Raw genomic sequence first — 27,472 nt, 5'->3', positions numbered from 1 at the left:
CTACCGGGAGTGTGGACAGAGGGCCAGCGCCATTAGCTGCCCATAGCACAAAGGGCAGGTTCGGGGCAGGAGGCGGAATGCATTCCCTGGCCCCATCCCAGCAGGGAGACGGGAGGACTATGGTTCCCCTTGAGCCCACTCCCAGCAGCAGGCAAGACAGGGAAGGGGTGACAAGGGACCTCCTAGAGCAGCTGAGTCTCCCCAGCCCACCAGCCAGGGCCCGGCCCTACTGCCAAACTTAAGTGTGGCCATGTTAGACCATCCAGACTCAAGCCTGCTGCCAGCTGACAATGGTCACAGTGTGATCTCAGGCCAGACTGGCAGAACTGCCCCCAGCTGAGCCCAGCCCAAATGAGTGACCCACAGATCATGAGACACAAAGTTGTTTAAGCCTCTAAGATCTGGGTATCTTGTTCTGACATGCATGGTTGGTTCCCTGAAATCAGAGCCAGGGGCAAATATTTCACAGGAGAGACACAATCCCAAAGGGTAGTGAGTGTGGGTGGAGGCTGGGCCCTGGTTCACCAGGAGTCACACAGTTGGCCCTGCAGCAGATGTGACCACACCCCCAGGACAGCTGAGGAAAGAGGAAAGAGGGGAAATGACCACTTTCCATCTAGTCTCCCTCTTCCCATTAGCCAAGTTTTGCCCCTTGGGGAGTGAGCTTCCACACCGTCAAAGGGCACCCCAGCCCCTTGGACAGCCATTCAGAAACCCAGGGGCCCTTCAGTCCACCCACAGCCAGAAGTGGCAGAAGAAGCAGCTGAAGGAGACTGAGCTCTCCCCAAGCGCCAGGCGGGCGGCTAGAGAGTCTAAGCTGGACCCCAGGTCAATTCCATCTTTAATATTCTAGGGATTAAGCTGCGTAGTGAATACAGAAATGTTCATTTTATTATATTTACATCTTTCTACATGTGTGAAGTTTTCATAATATTGTTTCAAAATTCTATTGAAAAGCAAGTATATGATTGCAGAGTTTTTTTTATTTTGGTTTTTCAAGTAGGATAAGTTAAAGAGTTGGAGCAAAATACTTCCTTTCTGAGCTTTTGCAAACACCAGGAGTGTGAATTTGCAAGTTTGGTCATGACTAGTTACTGACCGTAGGGCACTTATGAGTTTTTTTTAGAGAATTGTAAAATGTGAAAGTGATATCATATTAAATTGCATCAAGGGATCTGAAAGGAAAAGTTTTTTTGGTTCCAAGAAATCTAATTTTAAGTGTATTTTACAAGACTTTTTTTTTCCAGAATGACCCTCTACTCTGAAAGCTATCACATTTCAGTTTGTTGGACACACTGAAGTTAGTAATACATGAAAGTGAAAGTTTAGTCGCTCAGTCGTGTCCGACTCTTTGTGACCCCATGGACTGTAGCCCACCAGGCTCCTCCGTCCATGGGATTTTCCAGGCAAGAGTACTGGAGTGGGGTGCCATTTCCTCCTCCAGAGGATCTTCCCGACCCAGGGACCGAACCCGGGTCTCCCACATTGTAGGCTAGATGCTTTACCGCCCGAGCCACCAGGGAAGTCTAATAACATATAATCTTTCTAAAAATCCTTCAGTCTTAATGCATTTGCCTAGAATTGCAAAAATGGAATTTAACATTGATATCAAAAACACTTCCAGTGAATTCCTAAGCAGAAGCAATCCTTCTGTTCCAAAATACTTTAGAATAATGTCCATGGACAGAACAATATTGTCCTGATTCAAATGAAACCGAGCCGAGTGTTGGAGAGCTCCCTCAAGGTACCTAGGAGAATGGTCAAACCCTAAGCTTCAGAGGAAGCGAGATCAAGGTCTGATAAGCTTGGTTCATTTACTTACCTCTTCCCCCTTTTATCTGATTTGTTGTCACGAAGAAAGGGATTGACTAGCATCTCAAAGCAGAGGGTGAGACGCACGCAAGACCTGCTGGGTAACTAACCTGGTGCCCCACTACACCTCAGCTCCACCGCGACCCGCTACCCGCTGGAGGCCACAACCCCCGAAAGGCCTTGCGGGCCTGGGGCAGGGCAGTCCATGGATTGGTGGGCCAGCGTCTCCAGGAGAGCGGCGATTGGCCAGCTCTGGGAATGGGCGGGGCTAAGGCAGTTGCGGGAATTGGAGAGGTGAAAGGGGGAAGAACTCGGTCTGCGCGTTTAGGTCCAAACTCCAGCCGCCGACTGGCAGCGAGGACGTGAGAGGAGAATGGCTCGGCCGTCCGTCTGCCTGCTGGCCTCGCTGTCTGCGCTGCTCCTAGGTATCGCCGCCGTCTCCAGATCGAAGGGCCTGCGGGGCACGGAGAGTCAAAGGGAGCCGCGAATCCCTTCTCAGTTCAGCCAAGAGCAGCGCATCGCCATGAAGGAAGCGCTCAAAGGTGAACCCTGGTCCCCTTCACCGCTTATTCTCAGATAAAGGTCCCCGTCTCCTCGGGCCAACCCGTGACTCCCTTCCCCTGCCGCAGAGGTCCGCCCCTCGAGCTTGAGCTCCGCAACACCCCACCACCAAGCCCCGGACCCATTTCCGGCCCCTGGAGACCGCACTCTGCTCCTAGACCTGCCTTCTGGGGACTCCAGGGCGTTCCTTGCCTACCCTGGAAGCTTCAACTTCGCCCGGGTTGACCAGGCTGTCATCCACCCCACCCCACCCCCACACCAACCTCCGCTTGCCTGGAACATTACAGCCTTTAACCTTTGGCAGTCTTCACTTGTTAAGTTTCTTAGGACTAAACGATCTGAACCTTATGTACCCATGAGGAAACTGAAGTTTAGGTCAGCTGAACCATCTTCCCCAGGACCCTACATATAAAGCACTGGGTGACAGCCTCTATTGCCTGTAGGATCCTGCGGGTTCTAGATGGCTCCATAAAGAAGTATGGGGCTGTTGCTGAGGTGTGAGATGTTCCTAATTTCCTCTACCAATTAAAGGACATCTTTCCCCTAGACATCAAACCAAGCTAAAAACTTACTTACCTTCTCAGTCTGCATTATCCAGGAGAAAAGAGGTGGTGGCTCAATATTGAAAGGATGGGAAAGACACGGGTTCAATCCCTAGGTCGGGAAGATCCCCTGGAGAAGGAAATGACAACCCACTCCAGTATTCTTGTCTGGGAAATCGCATGGACAGAGGAGCCTGACAGGCTGCAGGCGTCAGTCCATGGGGTCGCAAAAGAGTCAGGACATGACTTAGGGAATAAACAACAATGAAAACAATGAGATCCTTCCTCACCGTTGGGCTTACCTTCAGTCTTTTCCCTTCCATTAAGTAATGGATTGAAAGAAACTGCCTAAATAAACCTGCAGGTAAATGCAAAAGCTAGCCCTTGTTGTTAAATATAAACTGTGTTTGTGCTGGAGTGATAGGCCTGGGAGGCAGAGCAGGGCTTTCCCAAAGCATCCTAGTGTAAAGAGTTCTCTGAAAGGCATTGGGCAGCCATTCACCAGAGTCTCTTTGCACAAAAGAAAGCAAAAGCTAAATAAGAAACTAAAATACAGACCTCATAGCACCATGACTTAGAACCCCAAATATATGGACTATTGAAGTCACTCAGTCATGTCCTACTCTCTGTGACCCCATGGACTATACATATAGCCCACCAGGCCCCTGCGTCCATGGGATTCTCCAGGCAGGAATACTGGAGTGGGGTTGCCATGTCCTTCTCCAGGGGATCTTACCGACCCAGGGATCGAACCTGGGTCTCCAGCATTGTGGGCCGAGGGCAAAACATCTGAGTTCAGATCTTGAGTCTGCCTCTCAATCTCACATAGGCAGTTCCTTTAGTCTTTTTGAACCTTGGCTTCCCCACCTATTGGTAGGCTATGGTGCAGGGTTGATTCTTCACAAAACTGAGTACAGAAGTCAGAGGCCTCCCTTGACATCAAGCTGCTCTGGGTATTTTTCTTCCTACTGTTTTTGGATAGCCATCTAATCAAATTGACTTCCCTGGTGGCTCAGACGGTAAAGCATCTGTCTACAATGCGGGAGACCCAGGTTCGATCCCTGGGTTGGGAAGATCCCCTGGAGAAGGAAATGGCAATCCACTCCAGTACTATTGCCTGGAAAATCCCATGGACAGAGGAGCCGGACACGACTGAGTGACTTCACTTTCTTTCACTTTCTAATCAAATTATCTTATGACCCCACCCCTACCCCCTACTGTTTGCATTTGACAGTGGAACTCTAAGAATATAAAACCTTCCCCAAGGAATGAACCTAGTGACAACTCAAGAACTGGACTTCTGGGTAGAATGGATTAGATCGTTTATGACAAAGGAGCTTGTTTGGGAGCTTCTAAATCCCCGCCCCCTTCCCAGGCATCATGTGCCCCCAAAGCTGACTTGGGCTGAGATCAATGACACTCTGGATTAACCAGTCTATGAGGAATAAGCCTACTCTCTGTACACAAAGAGTACTTCCCTTGTGGCTCAGATGGTCAAGAATCTGCCCGCAATGCGGGAGACCTGGGTTCAATCCCTGGGTTAGGAAGATCCCCTGGAGAAGGAAAAGGCTACCCACTCCAGTATTCTGGACTGGAGAATTCCATGCACTGTATAGTCCATGGGATCACAGAGAGTCAGACACGACTGAGGGACTTTCACATACTCACTGTACACAAAAAGATACAAAGCTTTGTTCGCAAAGGGACCCAGGACAGTGGGCTCCTTGGATTCATCAAAGGGTTGGTGGTTTCAGAGGCAGAGTGAGGCCTTAGCAGCAATTTATAGCGGCTTCCCACTTAGGATCAAAATTTACTCCTGTCTGACCTCCCCCACCCCATGCCAGTGTGGACTTTATGTTCCTTTAAGAACCATTAGCCTAAACAAAGGACTTGAGTTTAAATCCCAGTTCTACTGGACAATGTTGAGCAGCTCACCTAATGCTTCTAAGCTTGTTTCCTCACCTTTGAATTAGGGAAAACAACAATGCCTACCTGGAATGATTGTTTTGCCCTCCACAATAGGATAATGAGTGCAAGAGAACTTTTTATGTACACAGGGCTGTGGAAAAATCAGTGGTTGTTATCATCTTCCATCTCTGACTCCAACAGGTGCCATCCAGATTCCAACAGTGTCTTTCAGCCCCAAGGAGCTCAACACAACAGCCCTGGCTGAGTTTGGAGAATACATTCGTAAAGGTCAGCCACAAACCATGGGAAAGGATTAGGAGAGGTAGCACTGGAGACACAGTGATTTTACAAGGTGATAAAGAAGTTTATCTTGTGACTGACCAGAGGGCAACCTGGTGTGCTTGGGCCTCTTTGGACGTGTTTGTATACAAGGGGGAGGGATAAAAGGGAGAGTTCAGGAGTTAGAGTAGACACAGAGTAGAGACTAGATTTACCCTTTGAAGAACCAAGGCAATATAGCATTGGGTTGGCTGTCAATTTTTGCCCTTTAATGTCAGTCAATAAAATAAAAAGATAGGACTTGGAATTCCTTCTTCATTTGCAAGTTTCCAGAACCACACCATGGGCTCCTCCCCTCCCTACCTCCATACACACACCTACAGCCCACACACAGGCACACTCCACCTACCCAGGCCCTGCTCCAGATTCATTACTAACACTAAGCTGCTAGGCAGTCAAAAACTTTAAACTGTCGCATAGTTGCTCTCTTCTCACCCCACTGCCCATGAGCTAAAGAAGGATGGGTCAAGGGGAAAAAGGAGACTTGGAGCTCCCCCTCCCCATAGAGAAAGCTCATGCAGAGTAGTGAGGCCACTTTACTAAATCAAATAAAAAACAGCCCCCTCTCAAGTCATCAGGAGTGGGAGAGGCTGGCACAGCACAGCAAGTAGTCCCTTCTCTAACACTCTGGGACGGGCAGTTGGGGTGGGGTGGGAATCTGGGATCAATCCCCAGTGGCCAGGCTGAAAGTCTTCACTAAATAGGAAATAAAATTGGGAAAGAAATGTTCAGCAATAGTAGACTAGATAAGCAGGCTGACAAGAAAAAATGTTTATTCTTCTTCAGTTTTTTGTTTGTTTGCCTGCTTGCTTGTTTTCAGTTATCCACAGAGGCGTGTATGGATTCTTCCAACACAGCACAAAGGGAGATCAAAGTTCTTTCTCCCATGTATCTAAAGCCACCTGTGTTATTACCTATCTGTAACTAGCATAGTTGACCCTGAGAACACTTGAACACGGAAGTATGGCCATGTGCTCGACAGGATCATCTTTTATCTCCATATAACACAAACATTAGGAGTATTGTTTTGCAAAGGAAAAATCTCTCTGATTTTTTAATATACATAGATAAGAGTCATGTTTGGTTCCAAATTATTTGGATACTGGGGCCTATTATATTTAAAATTTAATGTAATCCTAGTCTGCATCACTCTGTAACCTGTATTTGTGACAACATTAGAGGTCGGGTCAGTCCAGATCTTGAGCTCTTATCTGTCATAAATGATGCGGTCTTGATATGCATGTTATTACACAGTAATAGCACATTGAAATATGAGGAAGAGATATTTCAGAGATTGTCTGGGCAAATCAGGAATCAGACTAGCTTTGGCCCAGAGGGCTTCCTAAAGGAGGCTGCCTGTTTTAAAGGGGAGGAAAAAGGCAGGGAGAATCAGTTAGTAAGAAAACCAAAGGCAACTGTTGAATCTGGCTTTTTCTCATTGCTTTGCATCTCTTTGCTTCTAGTCTTTCCTACTGTGTTCCATACCAGCTTTATCCGGCATGAGGTCGTAGGAAATTACAGCCACCTGTTCACTATCAAAGGCTCAGACCCCAGCATGCAGCCCTACATGCTCCTCGCTCACATTGACGTGGTGCCTGCCCCGGACAAAGGCTGGGACGTGCCCCCCTTCTCTGGGTTGGAGCGTGATGGCTTCATCTATGGTCGAGGCACACTGGACAACAAGAACTCTCTTATGGTCTGAAATGCTGTGTTCCCTCTGCCTTAGAGTCCTAAAGATCAATCCAGGGTGGGAGTGCTCTGCTAACCCCTGGGAGGTGGGAGGTTCTGGTAGAGAAAACCTTGGTGCCAGGAGATCTGAGTTCCAGTCATCAGTTGGTCACTTCTCTGGGTCCTGATTTCTCAACTGTGAAATACAGATCAGAGTAGATGATCCCAGGTACCCTTTCAGCTCTGACATTGATAAATTTATGCTTTTCTCCAGGTGGGGATGTGAGCTCTGTTTCCCTACAGGGATTCCCAGGCGGTTCAGTGATAAAGAATCCACCTATCAATGCAGGAGATGCAGGAGTTGTGGGTTCAATCCCTGGGTGGGGAAGATCCCCTGAAAGAGGAAATGGCAACCCACTTCAGTATTCTTGCTGGGAAAATCCCACTGACAGAGGAGCCTGGTGGGCTACAGTCTGTGGGGCCACAAAGAGCCAGACACAACTGAGTGACTGACCATGCATACACCCGCTGCTTCCCTCCATTCCATCCCTGGGGCCATTTTAATGTGTTCTCTCTAAAAGGAATCACATCCTAGCCCTGTTCCCAGCTGCTGAATATCTCTGATGCCTTGGTACCACCACTTAGATAATAAGCCTTTCTCTTCTCCCATTGTCCTTCTGTCCCCCAGGCAATCCTGCAGGCCTTGGAGCTTCTGCTGATCAGAAACTACACCCCCCGAAGATCTTTCTTCATTGCTCTGGGCCATGATGAGGAGGTAGAATGCCTTCATCCTAAGCCTATCTCTGGGTCCCCTCCTCGGGGAGGGAGTAAGCTTCACTTTGGTCCGGTTTGCTCCCTGGCTGCACAGTTTGCCAACTTCTCTGTGGATATGTCTTCTTGCCTGGAAAATTCCATGGGCAGAGGAGCCTGGTGGGTCACAGTCCCGGGAGTCGCAAAGAGCTGGACACAACTGAGTACACACACACTGTGCATGTGTCGCCAGAGATTTCTAAGGACTTTGACCAAAATGCAGATGCCTGGGCTCTGTGCCACAGACTCGATGTTTTTTTCTATTTCTTTTTAAGAGCAGTTTTAGGTTCACAGCAAAAATTAGAAGATACAGAAGTTTCCTTTCTTCTCCAACCCACACACATGCACAGCCTTACCCAATATCAACGTCCCCCACCTTGTGACAACTGATGAACCTACCTGGACACATCATAGTTACCCAAAGCTATTGTTTACGTTAGGGTTCATTTTTGGTGTTGTACACTATAATGGTGTGTCATGGTATCGTACAGAGTATTTTCACTGCCTTGAGAAACCTCTGTGTTCTGCCATTCATCCCTCTCTCCTTCCCCAAACCCTGGCAACCGCTGATCTTTTGACTACCTCCATAATTTTGTCTTGTCTAGAGTATTATATCAGAGAAGGCAATGGCACTCCACTCCAGTACTCTTGCTTGGAAAATCCCATGGACAGAGGAGCCTGGTGGGCTGCAGTCCATGGGGTCGCTAAGAGTCGGACACGACTGAGCGACTTCACTTTCACTTTTCACTTTCCTGCATTGGAGAAGGAAATGGCAACCCACTCTAGTGTTCTTGCCTGGAGAATCCCAGGGATGGGGGAGCCTGGTGGGCTGCCGTCTCTGGGGTCGCACAGAGTCAGATATGACTGGGGTGACTTAGCATAGCATAGCATAGAGTGTTATGTAGTTGGAACTATACAGAATGTAGTCTTTTCAGATTGGCTTCTTTCGCTCAGTGTTATGCACAGATCTGAATGTTTAACAAACTCCCTGGTGACATCTGCAACAGGCACATAGTCCATCAACTACACCTTGAGAAACACCAATGTAACGGGAAGAGAAGGAACAGGCAGATCAATGAATGTGTTTTATTTCTAGTGATGCCACTTACTTTGACCCTGGGCAAATGACTTAATACTCTGGGTCCTGGTTTCTTAGTTTGGGAAATGAGGGGGTTGGGCCCTTCCGGCTCTGACATTCCAGATTCTTTGAGGCAGGATTGTTGAGGGCCCTGTCCCTCATGAAGGAGCCTGGATGGGGAGGCTCTGGAGCACCCAGCTATGCTGAATGGGTCTCTGTGAGCTATCTCTGGAGATCTGACTGAGGAGAACTGTGGCTCTGGGTTTAATATCTGCAGATATCAGGGATAAACGGGGCTCAGAAGATCTCAGCCCTGCTACAGGCAAGGGGTGTCCAGCTAGCCTTCGTGGTGGATGAAGGGAGCTTCATCTTGGACGGTTTCATTCCCTACCTCAAGAAGCCCTTTGCCATGTGAGTATAGCACCCCAGCCCTACCTCAGAAGAGGTTCTCACATGGGAGTTGACCTCAGTCTGGTTATCGATAAGCCTACTCCTCTTGCTTTAATCAACCTGCTCCAGGATTCTTGCCTGGAAAATCCCATGGACAGAGGAGCCTAGTGAGCCACAGTAGATGCGGTCACAAAGCATCAGACACGACTGAGCCATATACACAGGCACGCACTTGCTTTAATCACCCCAAGCTTTGACCAAGTCTGAGCTCTCCTTTCCCTATCTCTTCTAAAGTAAAACTCTTTAAGCAGCATGAAACAGACCTCTTGGCTTACCAGACCCCTGTACAGATGGGCCTGGGGGTCATTCAGGGTGGGAGGAAGTCAGGAGGGCCTTCTCTGATCCTTCTTACAGGGTTTCCGTTTCTGAGAAGGGTGCGATTAACCTCATGCTGCAAGTCAACACGACTACAGGCCACTCTTCAGCTCCTCCAAAAGAAACAAGCATAGGCATTCTCGCAGCTGCGGTCAGCCGGTAAGCAATTCCTGGCCTTGCTACCCACACCAGACTCCGGCTAGAAGACCTGGCACTTCCCCACTTTGAGTTGAGGAGGTTAAGCTTCCTGTCCTGATGGTGGGCTGAGAAGCCACGATGGAGGTTATAGGGAGGACAGAGCTAGCAGTACCCTGGCAAGGGTTATAGGTCAGAAAAGGACCTATCCATATGGCAAGCAAGGGCCAGCAGACAAAAGCTAGGTTAGGTAGCTGGAATAGTCCAGGCCAGAAATGATAGATCACAAGCTGGAAAAGAACCGTCTAATTTCTCCCCTTGCCCCAGCAAGATGACTTCAAGATAAGCAAAGGCTGCTGTCTGTGGATGAGGACAGCAGGGTTTGTAACAGCAGAGCTTACCTCTGGCTGGTTTTCTTGGAGAGTAGCAAGAAAAGCTATATTCTTTCAGCTAAATATTTAACTATCTACCATGTTCGAGACTTTGTGTCCAGTAATGGGCACGCGGTGGTGGAAGAAACGGACAGTCCCTTTCCTCCAGGAACTCAACAGCTAGTGGGAGAGGCTGACAGCTTTGCTACAGTGTGGTAGGTGTGATGAGACGGGGGTGCCCTCTCTCAGACTTGGTATTCGGGGACAGCTCCTGTGAGTGCAGTAGAAGTAGCCCCACTTGTGCTTGGAGATCTGGAATGGTGGAGGTGATGGGGCGGTGAGCAGGAGACCTCCTGGCCAGGCCTGTGGAAATGTCCTGTCTCTCGTCTTCTCCTTGGACTGCTGAGTTGGGTGAGTCTTGAAAGCTCCCTTTCTCTTCCAGACTGGAGCAGACACCAATGCCGAACATGTTTGGAAGTGGGCCGTTGATGACGGCAGTGGAGCAACTGGCAAATGAGGTGTGAGGAGTCTCTCAGACTCTGGTCAGCTGTGGAAGGGGAAGAAAGGGTGGTGGAGAAGCCGCCTTCAGAGTAATAAAGGGGCCCTACTGATAACCAGTGCTCTGCCCATTCTCCCCTATTTGCAGCTGCTGGCTGGGCCAAAACACAGCTTGTCCATTGGGGCTGTTGGTGCTCAGGCTGAGAACCTGAGCCCCAACACCAGCCACTCTGAGGGAGGTGGCTCCCACTCACCCTTGAGGCTACTGCCCCAGGCCCTCAAGGCGAGTCTAAAGCAAGGACAGGCCCAGGTCCCAAACAGTGAGCCTGTTATGCTGACCCCTTTGAAACCCTCTGACCTGGTGCTTTCCTTTTCAGTTTCCCTTCCCTGCCAATATAGTCTTGAACAACCTGTGGCTCTTTCGACCCCTTGTAAGCAGGTAAAGTTTTATCTTTCCATTCCTCACATCCCCACCCCAAACCTACCCACTTCCCCATCTCCTCTCTTTGGCTTAACCAGGCCTGACTAACCATCCCTCAGCCACCAGACACTACATCTAACTGGTACGCAGGACATCCCTCCTAGTCTTAAAGATCTCCAAGGTTCAGGAAAGGGGGTATCCTACAACCCTCTCTTCTTTTTGCCTTAGGTTGATGGAGAGGAATTACATAACCAATTCGCTGGTCAGAACCACCACGGCGCTCACCATGTTCAATGCCGGGGTCAAGGTAACGCCACCTGACTCCTCCCACACACCCCTCCATCCCTTGGCTTTATCTTCTTGGCTTCTCCTTCCCTCTCTGGCTACAGTTTGGATAGTAGGAAGGCTCAGTGCTGAACTGTCCTATGTCATCAGACGGGTAAACCTCAGGAGCAAGGGTTCTAACTGACATCTGCAAACTCCATGAAGTTGCTGGCCAAGTTTCATGTATGTGTGTTTCAGAGGCCTCCCTCAGGTTCTTTGGGACTGTACCCGTTGAAAAACATAACCATTACACTGATGTGAAGAGACATTATTTGGGAGTTAATTTTTGTGACCTGTACTCATTTAACATGTAATATATTCATCTAGCATTTTGGTCATGTAGGCTAAAGATTCCCAACCTCTTTACCACCTTTTTATTATTCTTCGTCATGTTTTGAAAGCTTTATTCACCTCACAAATTTAATGAATGATTAATATCTTTTCCCTGAGTTGAATTAGAGAAACTCACCTACTATTTTAAAAATCTATAACATTTGTGATGTATACAGCCTTAAAATACATACATTGTCATTCTCCAAAATAAGGTAAATTTTGGGTGGCCTTCAAATATATAAATTCTATATGAGATTTACTTTTTTGGCTTGTGGGACCCTACTTCCCTGAGCAGGGATTGAACCCTGGCCCTTGGCAGTGAGAGCATAGACTCCTAACCACTGGACCACCAGGGAACCCCTAAGGTTTACTTTTATAGAAATAAGTCTCAGGTGAACCAATACTTTGATAAAGTTTTTTCTGAGAACTATTTTTCAGCAAATCGGTCTACTTTCAGCTAGACCAGCCGCTAAGGAGCTTTTCTGTTTGAACTAGCCACACTAGCTCACGAGGGCTGAGACTTTTCTGAAATCTTGAAAGGAGTTAGACCGTTCCAGTTTCTACCAGTACCACCAGTGCAACGTCAAGGAGGATCATTCACCCAATGCAGCCTTGCGGAGCTCTGCTAACGTGCAGCCCAGGTTGAGAATAAGTGAATGGTACCTCAGAATTCATCTCTGCTGTGGCTGGTCGGTGTGTTTGGCATGTCAGCCAGACCTGAGCTGTTTTCACCAGCTGCCTAGAGAATTCACCAAAATAATAGTACTGTGTACTATGTCCTTGCATTTGAATGGTGTTTTTATCTGTCCAGAATACTTTCACATCTGTTTTTCCATTTGGTCCTCCTAACAGAGGAGGAGCCAGCTGAGAGACAGAGACACAAAGAGGTTGTCATATCTGAAAATCACACAGCCAGTTTGTATCAGCCCAGTTCTCCTGGCCCTAGCCTCGTGCTTTTTTGCACCATAGCAGTTCAAAGAAAGATACACAGTTGGGGAATCTCCTCTCTCATGGGCTCTGAGGAGAAATTCCCTCCATAGCTCAACCCTCTTTTCTAATTAGTCCTGAGTTTTTTCCTCATCAGACAGAGAACAAAGTTCACAGTAGGATATGGAAAATCACTACCACCCTCGGTTATAGTGATCATCCCCCTCAGGGCTTAATGGGGCCTCAGAGGCTCTGGGGTGCCCCTCCTGAGTGAGAACTGACTCTGACCACTGCAGAACTGCCCTAGGCACCCTGGGAAAGAGCGCACATGGAAGACCGCCTGCAGCACTGTACAGGCCAAAACAGAGGCGTCCTGGCAGCCCCAGGAAAGCGGTCTTGCTCTGAGCAGCTCTCTGTGAGCCCTCCAGGACCAAGAAACATGAAGGTCTGGCCTGAAGCAGAGACAGGCCACTAGCATTGAACATAACCACATGTCAAGGGCCCAGAGAAGACAGTGGCTGGCTAAAAATATTAAGCCTTGAGTTCTTCAGTCAAATCAGCTTCCTCTCCCTCTACTGGTGGTAATTGGCTTTTCCTGGGCAGGGGTCAGGTGTGAGGGACTAGAGGTCAGCTCAGGCCAAGGTTTGTGGTTCTCTCTCCAGGTGAATGTCATCCCCCCTGTGGCCGAGGCCATCATCAACTTCCGACTTCACCCTGCACAGACTGTTCAGGAGGTACGTACCATGTGCTCCCGAGGACTGGCTCAGCCCCACTGAAGTGTGTCCGTTGGGACTGGGCGGAGCTGGCCCAGGGCCTTATTTGTTCAGTGATTTTTCAAAGGCTTCCTATGTGCCGGGTGCTTGGCTGGGATAGGAGATCTCTGGCTTTAGGGAACGTGGAGTTTAGGAGTGGGAGATGAATGATGATAATTAATGATAAATAGGAAATGATAATAGTAGCAACACAGATAGTGGGTTTGCTGTGCTCTTGGCACTGTTCTCAGGTATATATATACTATACTATATACATAGTATATATTTATATATATATATACACACACACATACTATATACATGTACAGTAAACATATACTATACATATACATTTAACCCCTGCAGCCGTTCTGTGAAGTGGGGAATGTATTATCCTCATTTAACAGGGAAAATGGAGGCACAGATCCGCACAGCAGGTAAGTAACATGCCCAGTATTATACATCCAGGACCAGTTCCAGAGTCTGTGCTCTCAGCCTCACACTATACTAGGATTATAACAATGAGGGATAAACAAATTACCATAGAACCTGAGCCAAAACAGGGGGCTGATGCTACCTCGAAGAACCAAGGAAGTCTTTTCCAACCACTAGAAAGGACTTAAAGGACAAATAGGATTTGCTAGAAGTTGGCCATTCACAGAGTGGGACACGACTGAAGCGACTTAGCAGCAGCAGCAGCAGCAGGACATTCAGGGTACAGGGAAAATGAAATCTAAAGAGTAGAATAATTTGGGGGAAAGTGATGGAAGATGAAAATGGAGTTGTATTGATAGTTTGGGGCTCAAGGCTTTGTGTGCATGCCAACGAGTTTGGGCTGTAATCTGTGGACAAATGTCAGAGGTCTTCAAACAGGGCTGTGAGAGACTCAGGTTCTCTTAGAGAAACACTGCTGGTGGCGATCCTGAGGAAGCCTTGAAGTAAGAAGAAACAATTCAATTGTTGCAGCATCTCAGGCAGTGGGTATGGAGGTCTTAACTGAGGCTATGATCATGGGGTAGAGTAGGTGCCCGCAGAGGAGTGAGAGAGAGGTGGCTTCATCAGAATGCAGTGTTTCATGATTGGTCGTTGGGTAGAGTAGGTGCCCGCAGAGGAGTGAGAGAGAGGTGGCTTCATCAGAATGCAGTGTTTCATGATTGGTCGTTGGGTAGAGTAGGTGCCCGCTGAGGACTGAGAGGTGGGCTCCTCAGGACGCAGTGTTTGATGTTAGTTGGTCATTGCGTAGAGTAGGTGTCCCCAGAGGAGTGAGAGGTGGGCTCATCAGGACGCAGTGTGTGATGTTAGTAGGTCGTAGGGTAGAGTAGATGCCCACAGAGGAGTGAGAGGTGGGCTCATCAGGACGCAGTGTGTGATGTTAGTAGGTCATAGGGTAGAGTAGGTGCCTGCAGAGGAGTGAGAGGTGGGCTCATCAGGACGCAGTGTGTGATGGTAGCTGGTCATGGGGTAGAGTAGGTGCCTGCAGAGGAGTGAGAGATGGGCTCCTCAGGATACAGTGTGTGATGTTAGTAGGTCGTTGGGTAGAGTAGGTGTCCACAGAGGAGTGAGAGGTGGGCTCCTCAGGACGCAGTGTTTGATGTTAGATGGTCATTGAGTAGAGTAGGTGCCCGCAGAGGAGTGAGAGGTGGCTTCATCAGAATGCAGTGTTTCATGATTGGTCGTTGGGTAGAGTAGGTGCCCGCAGAGGAGTGAGAGGTGGGCTCCTCAGGACACAGTGTTTGATGTTAGTTGGTCATTGAGTAGAGTAGGTGTCCGCAGAGGAGTGAGAGGTGGGCTCCTCAGGACGCAGTGTGTGATGGTAGCTGGTCGTGGGGTAGAGTAGTTGCCCACAGAGGAGTGAGAGGTGGGCTCATCAGGATGCAGTGTGTGATGTTAGTAGGTCATAGGGTAGAGTAGGTGCCCGCAGAGGAGTGAGAGGTGGCTTCATCAGAATGCAGCGTTTCATGATTGGCTGTTGGGTAGAGTAGGTGCCGGCTGAGGACTGAGAGGTGGGCTCCTCAGGACGCAGTGTTTGATGTTAGTTGGTCATTGCGTAGAGTAGGTGCCCGCAGAGGAGTGAGAGGTGGGCTCATCAGGACGCAGTGTGTGATGTTAGTAGGTCGTAGGGTAGAGTAGATGCCCACAGAGGAGTGAGAGGTGGGCTCATCAGGACGCAGTGTGTGATGTTAGTAGGTCGTAGGGTAGAGTAGATGCCCACAGAGGAGTGAGAGGTGGGCTCATCAGGACGCAGTGTGTGATGTTAGTAGGTCACAGGGTAGAGTAGGTGCCTGCAGAGGATTGAGAGGTGGGCTCATCAGGACGCAGTGTGTGATGGTAGCTGGTCGTGGGGTAGAGTAGGTGCCTGCAGAGGAGTGAGAGATGGGCTCATCTGGATACAGTGTGTGATGTTAGTAGATCTTTGGGTAGAGTAGGTGTCCGCAGAGGAGTGAGAGGTGGCTTCATCAGAATGCAGTGTTTCATGATTGGTCGTTGGGTAGAGTAGGTGCCCGCTGAGGAGTGAGAGGTGGGCTCCTCAGGACACAGTGTTTGATGTTAGTTGGTCATTGCGTAGAGTAGGTGCCCGCAGAGGAGTGAGAGGTGGGCTCATCAGGACGCAGTGTGTGATGGTAGCTGGTCGTGGGGTAGAGTAGGTGCCCGCCGAGGAGTGAGAGGCTGGCTCGTCAGGACGCAGTGTGTGATGGTGGTTGGTCGGGTGCTGGTGCCTGTAACCAAGATTGGGAATTCAAGAGGAAAGCAATTTCTCAGAGAAATATAATGGTTTAGAAATTTGAGAGGCTTCTAATATATTAATAGACAGTTATAAATTCCTTAGATCCAAAGAGATAATAGAGACAGAGGCTGGAGTATTATTAATTGAAACCTGTAGAGCCAATAAAATACCATGGGAAGGGTGTGTAACTCCTTGAAGAGAAGAGGTTGCAGACAGACTTGTGATGTTCTGCTATGAACATCAATTTAAAAGATAGAAAAATGAATGTGTAACTGCAAACCATGATGAGCGCTATGAGGAAAGGGGGCTGCTGCTATCGAAGAATCTAAGAAGGAATGAGAATCTGTCCACAGGTCAGGCAAGACTTCCCTACGTGATATCTGAGCTGAAAGCTAAAGGGTGAGAAGAAATACACAGAACTTTTGACATATCTAGGAAAGACTAGCTTATTTAAACATCAGGTTGAGCTAAAAATAATTCAGAAGGTAAATCTGATCCTTCCGAAAATGATAAAAAAAAACCCACCTGACAGCTATGAGATGAGCATTATATTCCAGGATTAAGCAAGGTGAGGGCCAGGTGGTGTTTCCTGATGATCCTCCTGGCAGATCCTCAGGGGTCTGCCACGCTTCAATTTCTATGGTCCTTTCTGCCTGGGGCCTTCCCTATGGAGGATGCTGTGTCCTTGCACAGGCTGGGGGGCGTGCCTGCGTTGCAGGGGCTGGGGCAGCCTGCCCAGAGTCACCCAGCATTGGCAGGGGGCTGGGACAGTGTAAGCCCTGGGCTCTGCTGCTTTTCATCCAGTGCCAGCCTTTGTCGTCTCCCTGGGGGCTCATGGGGCCAGGAAATCACTGAATTCCCCTCACTGAGCTTCTTTCCACCAGTTTTTTTCCAGCCTCATTCCAACTCCATGCCCTTTCCAAGGGCTGTTTTCCACCAGCTGGGGCTTTCATCTCCCCAGGTTCTGGCACGCTGCCCTCCTCTCCAGTCCCCTGCCGCAGTGGCTTTCCTTCCCTGCCGATCTGATGAGATCTCTGGGCTCCGTAGGCCCACCCTGCTCCCCTGCTCCCCTGCACCCGTGGGGAATGGAAAGCCCCCATCACCCCAGGAGCACACAGTACCTCTTCGTCCTGGTCACGCCTCTTCCTCATGCCCTGATTCTAAATGGCTCCCTGAGCCCTCTTCGTCCATCTTTACCTGGTCTCACCCATAAGTTTTTCCAGGAAGGATCTGAATGAACTTTGTGGCCCCATCTGTGAGGAACAAGAGCCTTCAGAAACGTAACACACTGCCACGTGGGAAGGAAGGCTTGTCCTGTGGCCCTCGAAGGAGAGAGAGAAGGCCACTGGGAGATGTTTCTGGGAGCCCCCATTTAAAGCAGAGTTTTGGAGTATGGCACCTCGCATGATAGTGAGCTTCTCAGAGGCTGGATGTCCACCTAACTAGAGTGTTTTACAGAAAATTCCTGTCTTCCTTCATTTATTCATTCACTAAGTGTTTATTCAATGGCTACTGTGGGCTAGACATTCTTCCAAGCACTTGGGAAAATGGTGAACAGGCCAAGATTCCCATTCTAAAGATGTTTACATGCTAGTGGCTGTAAGTAATCAAATATATGAACAAGTGGGAGAAGTAGGCACCACAAAGAAAATCATAGGACAAGGTGTCACGAAATGGTTGTGAAGTGGGGTTGGGGCAGTAAGCAGCTTTGTATCCATGGTCAGTCCTCTCTTAGGGGCTTCCCCTATGGCTCAGCAGGTTAAGAATCTGCCTGCAATGCAGGAGTCACAGGAGAGGCAGGTTCAATCCCTGGGTCGGGAAGATCCCCTGGAGGAGGAAAATGGCAACCCACTCCAGTATTCTTGCCTCAAAAATTCCATGAACAGAAGAGCCTGGCAGGCTACAGTCCATGGGGTCACAAAGAGTCGTACGTGACTAAATGACTGAGCACATACACAGTCCTCTCTCATGAGGCATTTACACCAAAACCCAAAAAGGAGCAAAGACCTGGGAACAGCATTCAGGCATCAAGAGCACAGGCCTCTATTCTCAATAGAGGTGAAATCCTGCTGATGGCTCGAGTACTATTGACACTTTATCCTGTGGACTCTACAGAATATTTTTAAAATAAATAAAAGAGGTATGAGTAGGTTAGATGCTACAGGAAGCCGTACCTCAGTTCATCATTAAGAAGATGCTCATCGCAGAGTTCAAAGATGAGATGGATTGAAACACATGATGGTGAGCTTTCTGCCGCTGGAGATACTGAAGCACAAGCCAGTGACAGCCTGTCGTGGTTGTTTTGATGACCAGCCTCACAGTAGGGTGGAAGCCGGTCTTGCTAACTATAAGTACCCACTGTCCTTGCCCTCGAACTTATTCACTCAAGAAGAAAATACAGCTTAGCCTAAAATAGAAAACAACATAATGTGGGAATAAGGACTGTAGGAGCTCAGAGAAATGAGGAATCAATGTGCTCTGCCTTTGAGGTCCCCGTTACCGTTGATGAATCCCTCCTCTTAGTCCCGTCCTTGTGCCTCTGATCGTTGCCCAGAGTGGTCCCTCCCTTCTAAACAGGCAAATAACAACTAACATACATTGAGTGCCAGGAACCAACCTAAGCATATTACATGCATCCAGTCATGGTAACAAGCACCTTACCAGGTAGGTGCTGCTGTTATCCTTCTGTTAACAGATGAGCAAGCTGAGACGCAAAAAGCTAAGGAGCTCACGGAGTGTCACACAGCTGTGAGTGGCTCCACGAAGCACAGAGCTGAGTCTCTGTGCATGACCCCTCCATGCTCAGACTGTCTCTTGCCTCTTCTCCATCATTCTCATATCCTGCCTTCAAATTCTGGCTCAAAATTCATACCACTAAGAAATCTGTCTTAAATGAGCACCACCCTCTTTCTGGCTCTGCTGCTGCTGCTGCTGCTGCTGTCACTTCAGTCGTGTCCGACTCTGTGCGACCCCATAGACAGCAGCCCACAAGGCTCCCCCGTCCCTGGGATTCTCCAGGCAAGAACACTGGAGTGGGTTGCCATTTCCTTCTCAAACGCATGAAAGTGAAAAGTGAAAGTGAAGTCGCTCAGTCGTCTCCGACCCTCAGCGACCCCATGGACCCCATGGCTCCCCCATCCATGGGATTTTCCAGGCAAGAGTACTGGAGTGGGGTGCCATTGCCTTCTCCTCTACTCAATGCCATTTCAACCTGCAGGCACTTTGGAAACAGTAAACAACCATCCTTGTGAAGTCAGATGCCCAGCCCAGCGATGCCACCTCTATAAACCTTGGGCAAATTCCTTAATGAGACAACTCCTGTTGTTTTTATTATTATTATTGTTTCACATCTTGTAAAATGTATATATGCAACATTCATTGCGTACCTTTTATATTCTTGGTACTAGACATAAGGAAATGAGGCCTTTGAGTCCGGACCTAGCCTAGCAGCTGGTGGGAAACCTGAGCTCTGTAGTGCTCATTGCAGGTGTGTGGGCTCAGTCATGTCCCACTCTTTGCGACCCCATGGACTGTAGCCTGCCAGGCTCCTCTGTCCATGGGATTCTCCAGGCGAGAGTACTGGAGTGGGTTGCCATTTCCTCCTCCAGGGCATCTTCCCCACCCAGGAATCGAACGCGTGTCTCCTGCATCGCCAGGCAGACCCTTTGCTGCTGAGCCACTTGCTCACTGAGGTCCAGTCTGTGTGCCTTCTTCAGTTTCTGGAGGCAGGAATCTTTAAGTAATGTGGGGTAGGGCACAGAAGACACTTCTGGGGATGACTTTAGGAGCCTTCCAGAGGGTCAAGAGCATATCCAGACTATATATTAATTCTTCTATCAGAGTATTTGAGACATCTGTGCTGGAGTGAAAATAAGCTCTGACAAGTGAGTTGCCCCTCCCCTCAGTCCAGCAGCACAGAATTTGCTTTGCCTCAAATGATGGTTTCTAAGTCAGAAGAAGGAACCCTCATTTCCTTTCCAGACCTGACACTGACCTAAAAGAGGTCCTCCCGAGATAATGCCCCCCAGTTATGAGACAGACACTCCCCTTTCTAGGGCAGAGACCATCCTAAAGCAAGTGTTTATCAGATAGCTTGAGACTGGTGCTGGAGCTTTCCCTAGATGGCTGGGTGGGTTTGTGGGGCTAGACTGTCAGCATCCTAATCCATTCCCACACAGCTTCATGTGATCTGATCCTCAGGGTCTGGTCTACATCCTGCCTGGGACCAGGACTTTTGCTGAGTTCAGCTTTAGTTACTTCAGACTGAAATTTCTAGAAGCTTCCTCATGTTCCTTCCTGAGGAAAGGAGGCTCAGAGAGAAAACTTGAATACTAGCCCCCCAACTTCTAACTTTTTGTCTGTTGAGCTCATCTTCCTGGCCCCAGTGCAGATGGTTACAAACAGGAAGCAGGGATGCCCAGAGAAGGAAGAAAGTGTATGACCTGTCACCACCTGTCTGAGACTCTCCCAGGCTGAAGTGAGGTCATCATATCTACCCCTCTGCCTCAAGATGGTTGAGATTTCCACTGTGCTGTCTCCTACATTTTTACCTAGCCCATGGTTCTCAGCCTAAGGGAAATTACCCAATATCCTGATTTTGTAGTTCCTGACCTGCCTCACGGCTATAAGGCAAGCCTTCCAAGCATCTAACCTAAATCTACTATGCTGTAGATTTCCAGGAAGAACAGCCATTCTATCTCCTACAACCAGTAGGCTGAAATTGAGGTCTCAGAGCTACAGTGAATCTCCTCTGTAAAGGCTCTGCCTTGCTGGAGAGAAATCAGGACCGTATAGATTCATAAAGTATTTGAATAGCAGATCAATAAGAAATCAGACTTTCTTTGTTTCCTCTCTCAAGGTTCTAAAACTAGCCAAGGACATTGTGGCTGATGACCGGGTCCAGTTCCATGTGTTGGATGCCTTTGACCCCCTGCCCATCAGCCCTTCTGATGATCAGGCCTTGGGTTACCAGCTGCTCCGCCAGACCATACACTCTGTCTTCCCGGAAGTCAACATTGTTGCCCCAGGTAATGACTTCATCAGCTGTGGCTGGGGGAGTTTGGCGGGGGCAGAGGGGGTGTGCTGGAACTGTATCCTATCTGATATCCACTGCCCCACCCCCATGCCAGCTGTTCAGCCTGGAAACAGCTGGCTGCTTCCTCTCCTGATGGGACTGGAGCTGTATTTTCCCCTCCAAGTGGAAGTGAGAAAGCAAACAGGAAAGGATCAGAAACAATAAATTAGGTCAGCCAAGCCTGAGTCCTGGCTTAACCTAGGCCGGCCACTCTGGCCTAGAGGGAAGGATCGGCTCAGATTCCCCTTCCTCTGGAGGAGCCACAGAGGGGGTTGGGTTCCACCTATGCAGTCTGGTTCTGATCTGTTCTAAGGTAAAAAAGCTCAGCAACAGAGCTCAGAATTTGCAGCCCAGGAACTTCTCCTGGCTGTACCATTGGAATTAGCCCCCTTCACCTCTCCCAGCAGCAGTGCCTCTATGCTCCTTCCCCAGTCTTCCAGCATGCCTTCCAAATCTATGCTGTATGGATAGTGGTTCTCAAACTTAAGAGGACAAGAGGATCACCTAGGGAACTTATTAAAATGCAAATTACCTGGACCCACTCCCAAAGATTCAGGTATATTAACTCTGGAGAGCACCCTGGAATCTGCCTTTTTAACAAATATCCCAGGGGATTCTGACACCAGCTGATGGCTGACCACAGTTTGAGAATCTCTGGTCTGATGTGAGGAAAAGATGCTCTAATGTGAAGACTTGTGTTCACTTTGCTTTTATATACCTTCAATCATGGAGTCTCTCATTTTTCTAGTCTAATTCTTAGGACCTGTTAGGCGTGGACCTTAAAGATATTGTAGTGAAATTCTACAACCATAAACTCCTTGGGTATTGGGGGGGAAAAAAAAGCACTCTTAGTTTTTAATCAACTTAAATCTAACTCATTTCTCAGAAATTCAACCTCAGGCATTATTGAAGCCTCCAAGCAACCCCACCACCCGCACCTTGAATCAGGCCTCAGGGTCTCATGAAATAGCATAGCATCAGGATCCCTTAGTCTGTGGTCATCAGTCCTTGTGTTTGCCTCTGAGACATCCATTATCCTGCCCACAAGGTCACTTCAGGTTGCAGATTTCCTCTGATTCCTTGACCTGTCTTGGGGGTGAGAGCTCTGGATCCAAGATCTCCCCTGAACATTACCTCTGAGATTCCCTGCCTCCTTGGACTCCTGCCACAGAGCAGGACCTGGGCCCCTGCCATCGAGGAACCCTGGCTTTCAGGCTCCCAGGTTCTCCTCTGTTGGCCTCAGAGGCTCTCTCCCTTTCCCTCTCCCTGTGGGGCACCTACGATAATCTCATCAACACAGTTAGGCTTGTACAGAATAAAGATAGGCAGACATCAACTGGCAGAAATCTCCAGGAATTGTGAAGGGACCCATTTGAAACCAGGAGTAGAAAGTAGAGCAGCGGACCTAGAGGTTATCATACTAAGTGAAGCAAATCAGAGAACGGCAAATGCCGTATGGTGTCACTCGTGTGAAATCTAGGGCAGTGATACAGGTGAACTTACTGCAGAACAGAAACAGACTCAAAGACACGGAGCACAGACGTGTGGTTATCAAGTGGGAAAGGTGTTGGGCAGGACAGACTGGGGGCTTGGGAACAACAGATAGACACTACTGTGTATTAAGTAGATGAGCGGTGGGGACCCACTGTGTGGCACAGGGAACTACATTCAGTGTCTTGTATAACCTGTGATGGAAAAGAATCTGAGAAAGAACAGGTATATCTGAACATGGATGGCTGGGTCACTTCGCTGTCCACCTGAAACTGGCACAACACTGTAAGTCAGCTATACTTGGATTTTAAAAAGGTGCTCAAACAGAATGCGCGTGCGGCACATCATCCCAGGTTTGCTATAAAGCAACAGCCAGTTGTATTTTTGAAATTTTTCTGTCACTTTTAAACTATTAAAAATACCTATCCAACTACATGAATACAGAGCTATGACCCTGGATCTTTATGCATAAGTCTAATAGCTTCATGATAAATCTGTTCCGCCTGAAAGTACTTAAAAATGGGATACATTTCTAGAATAAAAGCGTTAACTCAATCAAAATAAAACACAAATTGCCATCTCAAATTCATCTCACCACACTTTAACTGATAAGCTAGGGAGTCTTTTTTCAAAGAACATTCATAATGGGGAGGAGTCCCAGCCCCGGCTGGGGAGGGGGACGACCTACTGCCTTCAGGAGAATGGGACACTAGAGAGTATCCCGGGACTATACGGACCTGAAGTTTGACTCTGGGAAGATACAGTCCTCCTTCAGAAGACAGGAATAACCAGAAATTATGTTCTGCTTTTCTTCTTGCCTGGAGAACCCCCATGGAGAGAGGAGCCTGGTGGGCTACAGTCCATGGGTCGCAAAGAGTCAGACACAACTGAGCGGCTAAGCACAGCAGCACAGCATGTTCTACTTTAAGAGGGTTGCCATCTACAGCAGTAAAACTCCCCCAGAGAGTGTTTGTTTCTGACCTGAGTGATACACAAGAAAGCTTGGGCAATGAAGAAATGGTGCTTAGATTTCTGGATATCTAGGTTTCTACTGATAGAATAACCTGGCCATGGGTATGAAATGAAGCCACTGGCCTCTGTGTTCATCATGGAGAGAGGGCACTTAGCCTTGGACCATGTAAGGGATGTCTCTCTAATGCCCTTGGGAGTTGAGTCCATGTTCTTGGCTGAAATGGTATCTTAGAAAGGTTTTGAAAATGGGTAGGCTGAAGGACAAAAATCCTTGGCTGCAGTCTCCTAGGGAAGATCCAGACGTCTTCTGTGGTGACACAAGGGTCCCAATTTTCCAGGTAGCCTACTTGCCACCACTTCCTTGGCTTGGCTGCTTACATAAAGCTCCATTTCTCTGGATTCTTCCTTTCTAGGTATTTGTATTGGCAACACAGACAGCAGACACTATCTGAATCTTACCACTGGCATCTACCGGTTCAACCCCATCTACCTACAACCTCAGGACTTCAGTAGGTGAGTGAGTGGAACAGGTTTGGACAGCTTGGAGGAGAGAGGAGATACATCTGACCTGTCCCTTTCCCACTCATTCTCCTGACAGTCCATAGAATGGGGGAAACCTGGAATTTGTACAAACTAAAAGATACTGCGGAGCCCAACTGGCCAGCTTTTCTCAGTGCCAGAGTCTTGCCACTCCCCAGAATTTGGTGGAATCAGTGACTGTTTTTCAGGGATGGAGATAATCAGATGACTGGAAAGAACCTGGTAGAATTAGGGCCCTTGAGTCCCACCTCTTCCTTCCTTTGAGAGAAGCCCTCCCCTCTGGATCTCATTTCCCCCAAAAGTGGGTACTCCAGAATTCTCAACTTCCACTTAGTGAACTGCAGACACATTTGAGGTCAAAGATGAACTCATGCTTTGAATTCTCAAAACATACTTTGGGAATCTAAAACATATTCACCAGTTTCACCTCCTGTGTGTGAACTACTACTTTGTGGGTTCTTCAGCAAATTTTTAGTCCTGGGATATAGGGGCATGATTTCCATTTACCTCTCTGCTCCTTACCATACCCAGCTCTGATTTCCTCATCATAAGTCAAGTTGTTTGAATATATATTTGAATTTGAACTTAAGAACAGATTTCATGGGAAGGGGGTTCGTTGGTTTTTTTAAGGAGTGTAGGTGGGGTTAGCTATTCTTTATCTCCTTTCATCTTCAAGGTTACATGTGTGCTTCGGTAGTATTGTTGTGTGGAGGCAGGCTGTGGGCATCAGATCTGGTAGTGAAATTTGAGGTGAAACAGAGAACCCCATAGGTAGCCTGGGTTCCTATCCACTTGTGCCCCTAATAATGTGGGGAGGGGTGGCTGGCATAGGGATAAGTCTAGCTGGGACTCCAGCCTTAGAGAGAGAATTAAAAGATAACTTTAGTAATTTCCCCTCAGAGGAGAAATTATTAAATGGATTCCAGAGCAGGTGATGATTTGTACTCCCCAGGACTATCATCTGCTCCCACTGCACTTTGCCGTGGATGTAGATCCTGGAGAGGTGACCAACCTGTCATCTGAAATCTCACTTCTTCCAAATGGCTGCTCCCATCTTGCCCACTTCCTACCCACTTTGACCCCTGGAGGGTCAAAGGCCAGTGGCTTCAGGGGTGTAGGGTGCTCTGCAATAACATTTGTACTAAAGCAATGGCCTCTCCCTCAAAACTTCTCTCCCTCAGCATCCACGGAATCAATGAGAAAATCTCGGTCCAAGCCTACGAGACCCAGGTGAAATTCATCTTCGAGTTTATCCAGAATGGTGACACAGACGAGGAGCCAGTTCCTCACCTGCATGAGCTGTGAGGTTGGGGACCAGCTGGATTAGGGATGCCTGATGCTGGACCAGGACTAACCCAAGGAGGGAAGCCAGTGTTGATGAAACTTTTGGTCAAAAATCATGTTATAATGACCTCACCCACCTGCCTTGGTCACTCCTAAACTCATGGCCAAGAAGGGGAGGACCAGCAGGAAGCTGGCTTCTCCCTCCCTCCCGACCTCCTTGGTTTGCCATCCGTTATTGCCTTCTTTTTCCTCTCTTATAATAGAAGGTATCTGGCTTGTCTGCCTTGCACTGGTGATGTCACTGCTCCTTGTTAAGGCCTAACTGAGCAAATACAGATTTGAAAAATATCAACCAGATTTTACCTTTTAAAAGTTTAATTTAAGGCACGCTTGTTGGGCTGCCTTCTCCTCGGCTTATAAATTTGTTCTTGTCGTTACTTCCTTTCCTTTTTTTCCCCCTCTCTTCTCGGATTGTTTATCTGGTTCTTCATCTCTCCCCTCCTCCCCCTGCTTCTCACCTCTTCCCCTCCCATTTATTCTACACCTGGAGCAGGACTGTAACTATGTCACTACCACAATTACCACAACAGCTGGTCAAATAAAGTGGTCTGTGCAGCACCGTCTGGTCACTGGGGGTAAACTGAGGCTGGAGGCTTTGGGGGAACCCCAGACTTCCTGGTTCTGGAGGTTGGAGCCTGGAGAAGACAACCTCCGTCCTTGGGCTCCTCCCAAGGGCACCCTGGGTTTCGCTCCCCTGCCCTGTCCTGCCACCTGCTGCTGCCACCCCACCCCAGGAGGCACTAATCTGCGGAAACATATCCCTGGCACATCCTGCGAGCTGAGCTCCCAAGAGAAAGGCAGCCTCTCTCTCGAGCCCAGGAGCAGCAGGGCCCTGGCCCTGCCATCATGTCCTGGATCAGACTTATCGAGGGAAAGTGGAGGGCAAGTGGGGAGGGGACTGCCTACAGAGACTCTGCTCCACGGGTGGGGCAAGGGCCAGCTGCCCTCCCTTAGGGGACCACAAAGCTCCAGTCTGTTTTCTGTGGGGTCCAAGCCGGAGCATATTGGAATCTGCTCAGTAGCTGTCAGGTGCAAGGCATTGAAAGGCAGCATTTCTTGGCTCGAGGCTGGGAGCTATGCTTTGTGGATCACAAGGGAGTCAAGGTCACAGAGGGAGACACAGACGGAACTGGGACTTGAGACGACATTCCCTCTTTTTCTCCTGTCCAGACAGGACCTTCCTCGTCTTCCTGGGGTTTAAGAGCAGTGGGACAGTAGCTTCTTTTCCCTTCTCGCAATCCCCTGCCCCTTCCCACCCACCTGTGGGTGTGAGCAGCTCCTCAGGAGCTGGAGCCTAATGGAAAGTGTTCAACATGGACAGCAGGGATTATTTCAGGTTCTCTGCTACTCCCCCTAAGAGTCACATCCCTTCCCTCGCCCTCCTTTTTTTGGCCAATTCTGTATTTAATTCAGCCTTTGTTAGAGTGTGAGCTGAAGAACAAAAAGGATTCTTCACATCTGTACAGAGCTGTACAAAGTACTTTCACACACCCGTATCACCCAATATGTGCTCTGTCGTGTCCGAGTCTTCAGGACCCCATGAACTGTAGCACACCAGGCTCCTCGGTCCATGGGATCGCCCAGGCAAGAACTGGTTGCTGTTTCCTCCTCCAGGGGATCTTCCTGACTCAGGAATCAAACCCGAGTCTCCTGCGGCTCCTGCATTGGCAGGTGGATTCTTTGCCACTGAGCCACCTGGGCAGCCCCACTTATCTCACTGGAGCCCCATGAGAGCTACGTGAAGAGGCATCATTCTTCTCACTGAGGAGAAATTGTTTCTCTGAGAGATTACACGTCTAGCTGGAGGCAGATTCAAATGCATGTCTCCGGCCCCAAGCTCAATGTTACTCCATGATCCAGTGTGACAGATGAAATCTACTTTAACAAGATTAAATATTATTTAACACTGACAACTCCAAAGGTGCTATTGCCCCTGTTTTTAACAAATGAGGCAACTGAGGCTCAGAGGTTAACTAATTTGTCATGCAGGAGTTAGGGGCAGAGCCTATCTGAATCCAAAGCTTGTGTGCAGAAGGGTCATTTGCCCAAGAAGACACAGTTCTGAAGGGGCAGCCTCAGAAT

At 48.6% G+C, this 27,472-nt stretch overlaps 1 protein-coding gene and 1 long non-coding RNA gene across 4 annotated transcripts in view; one reads left to right on the top strand and one right to left on the bottom strand.

The window, feature by feature from the left end:
* Positions 1-2,044, bottom strand: part of LOC133227500 (uncharacterized) — a 34,248-nt gene extending 32,204 nt beyond the window's left edge. For all 3 annotated transcript variants that reach the window (XR_009729848.1, XR_009729847.1, XR_009729849.1), the window contains exon 1: positions 1,823-2,044. This is a non-coding gene — a long non-coding RNA (uncharacterized LOC133227500). The remainder of the gene's footprint in view (positions 1-1,822) is intronic.
* Positions 2,045-2,098: 54 nt separating this feature from the next.
* PM20D1 (peptidase M20 domain containing 1) lies at positions 2,099-25,945 on the top strand. Its single transcript, XM_061382025.1, has 13 exons — positions 2,099-2,354; positions 5,025-5,111; positions 6,626-6,858; positions 7,519-7,605; positions 8,996-9,129; positions 9,523-9,642; positions 10,432-10,507; positions 10,865-10,926; positions 11,137-11,215; positions 13,155-13,226; positions 20,828-20,996; positions 23,920-24,019; positions 25,228-25,945. The coding sequence occupies exons 1-13, from the start codon at positions 2,186-2,188 to the stop codon at positions 25,349-25,351; spliced, it is 1,512 nt and encodes a 503-aa protein (XP_061238009.1). The 5' UTR covers positions 2,099-2,185; the 3' UTR covers positions 25,352-25,945.
* Positions 25,946-27,472: the final 1,527 nt, after the last annotated feature.

This window comes from Bos javanicus, chromosome 16 (assembly GCF_032452875.1).
Source record: "Bos javanicus breed banteng chromosome 16, ARS-OSU_banteng_1.0, whole genome shotgun sequence".
NCBI classification, from domain to species: domain Eukaryota; kingdom Metazoa; phylum Chordata; class Mammalia; order Artiodactyla; family Bovidae; genus Bos; species Bos javanicus.
Note: the sequence above shows the minus strand (reverse complement) of the source record. Positions and strands in the feature narration are given on the sequence as shown.

Coding starts and splice junctions, on each gene's coding strand:
- PM20D1 (XM_061382025.1), top strand. CDS start 2,186: ATGGCTCGGCCGTCCGTCTGCCTGCTGGCCTCGCTGTCTGCGCTGCTC. Junction 7,606..8,995: donor CTCTGGGCCATGATGAGGAG/GTAGAATGCCTT, acceptor TAATATCTGCAG/ATATCAGGGATAAACGGGGC. Junction 9,643..10,431: donor CTCGCAGCTGCGGTCAGCCG/GTAAGCAATTCC, acceptor TTTCTCTTCCAG/ACTGGAGCAGACACCAATGC.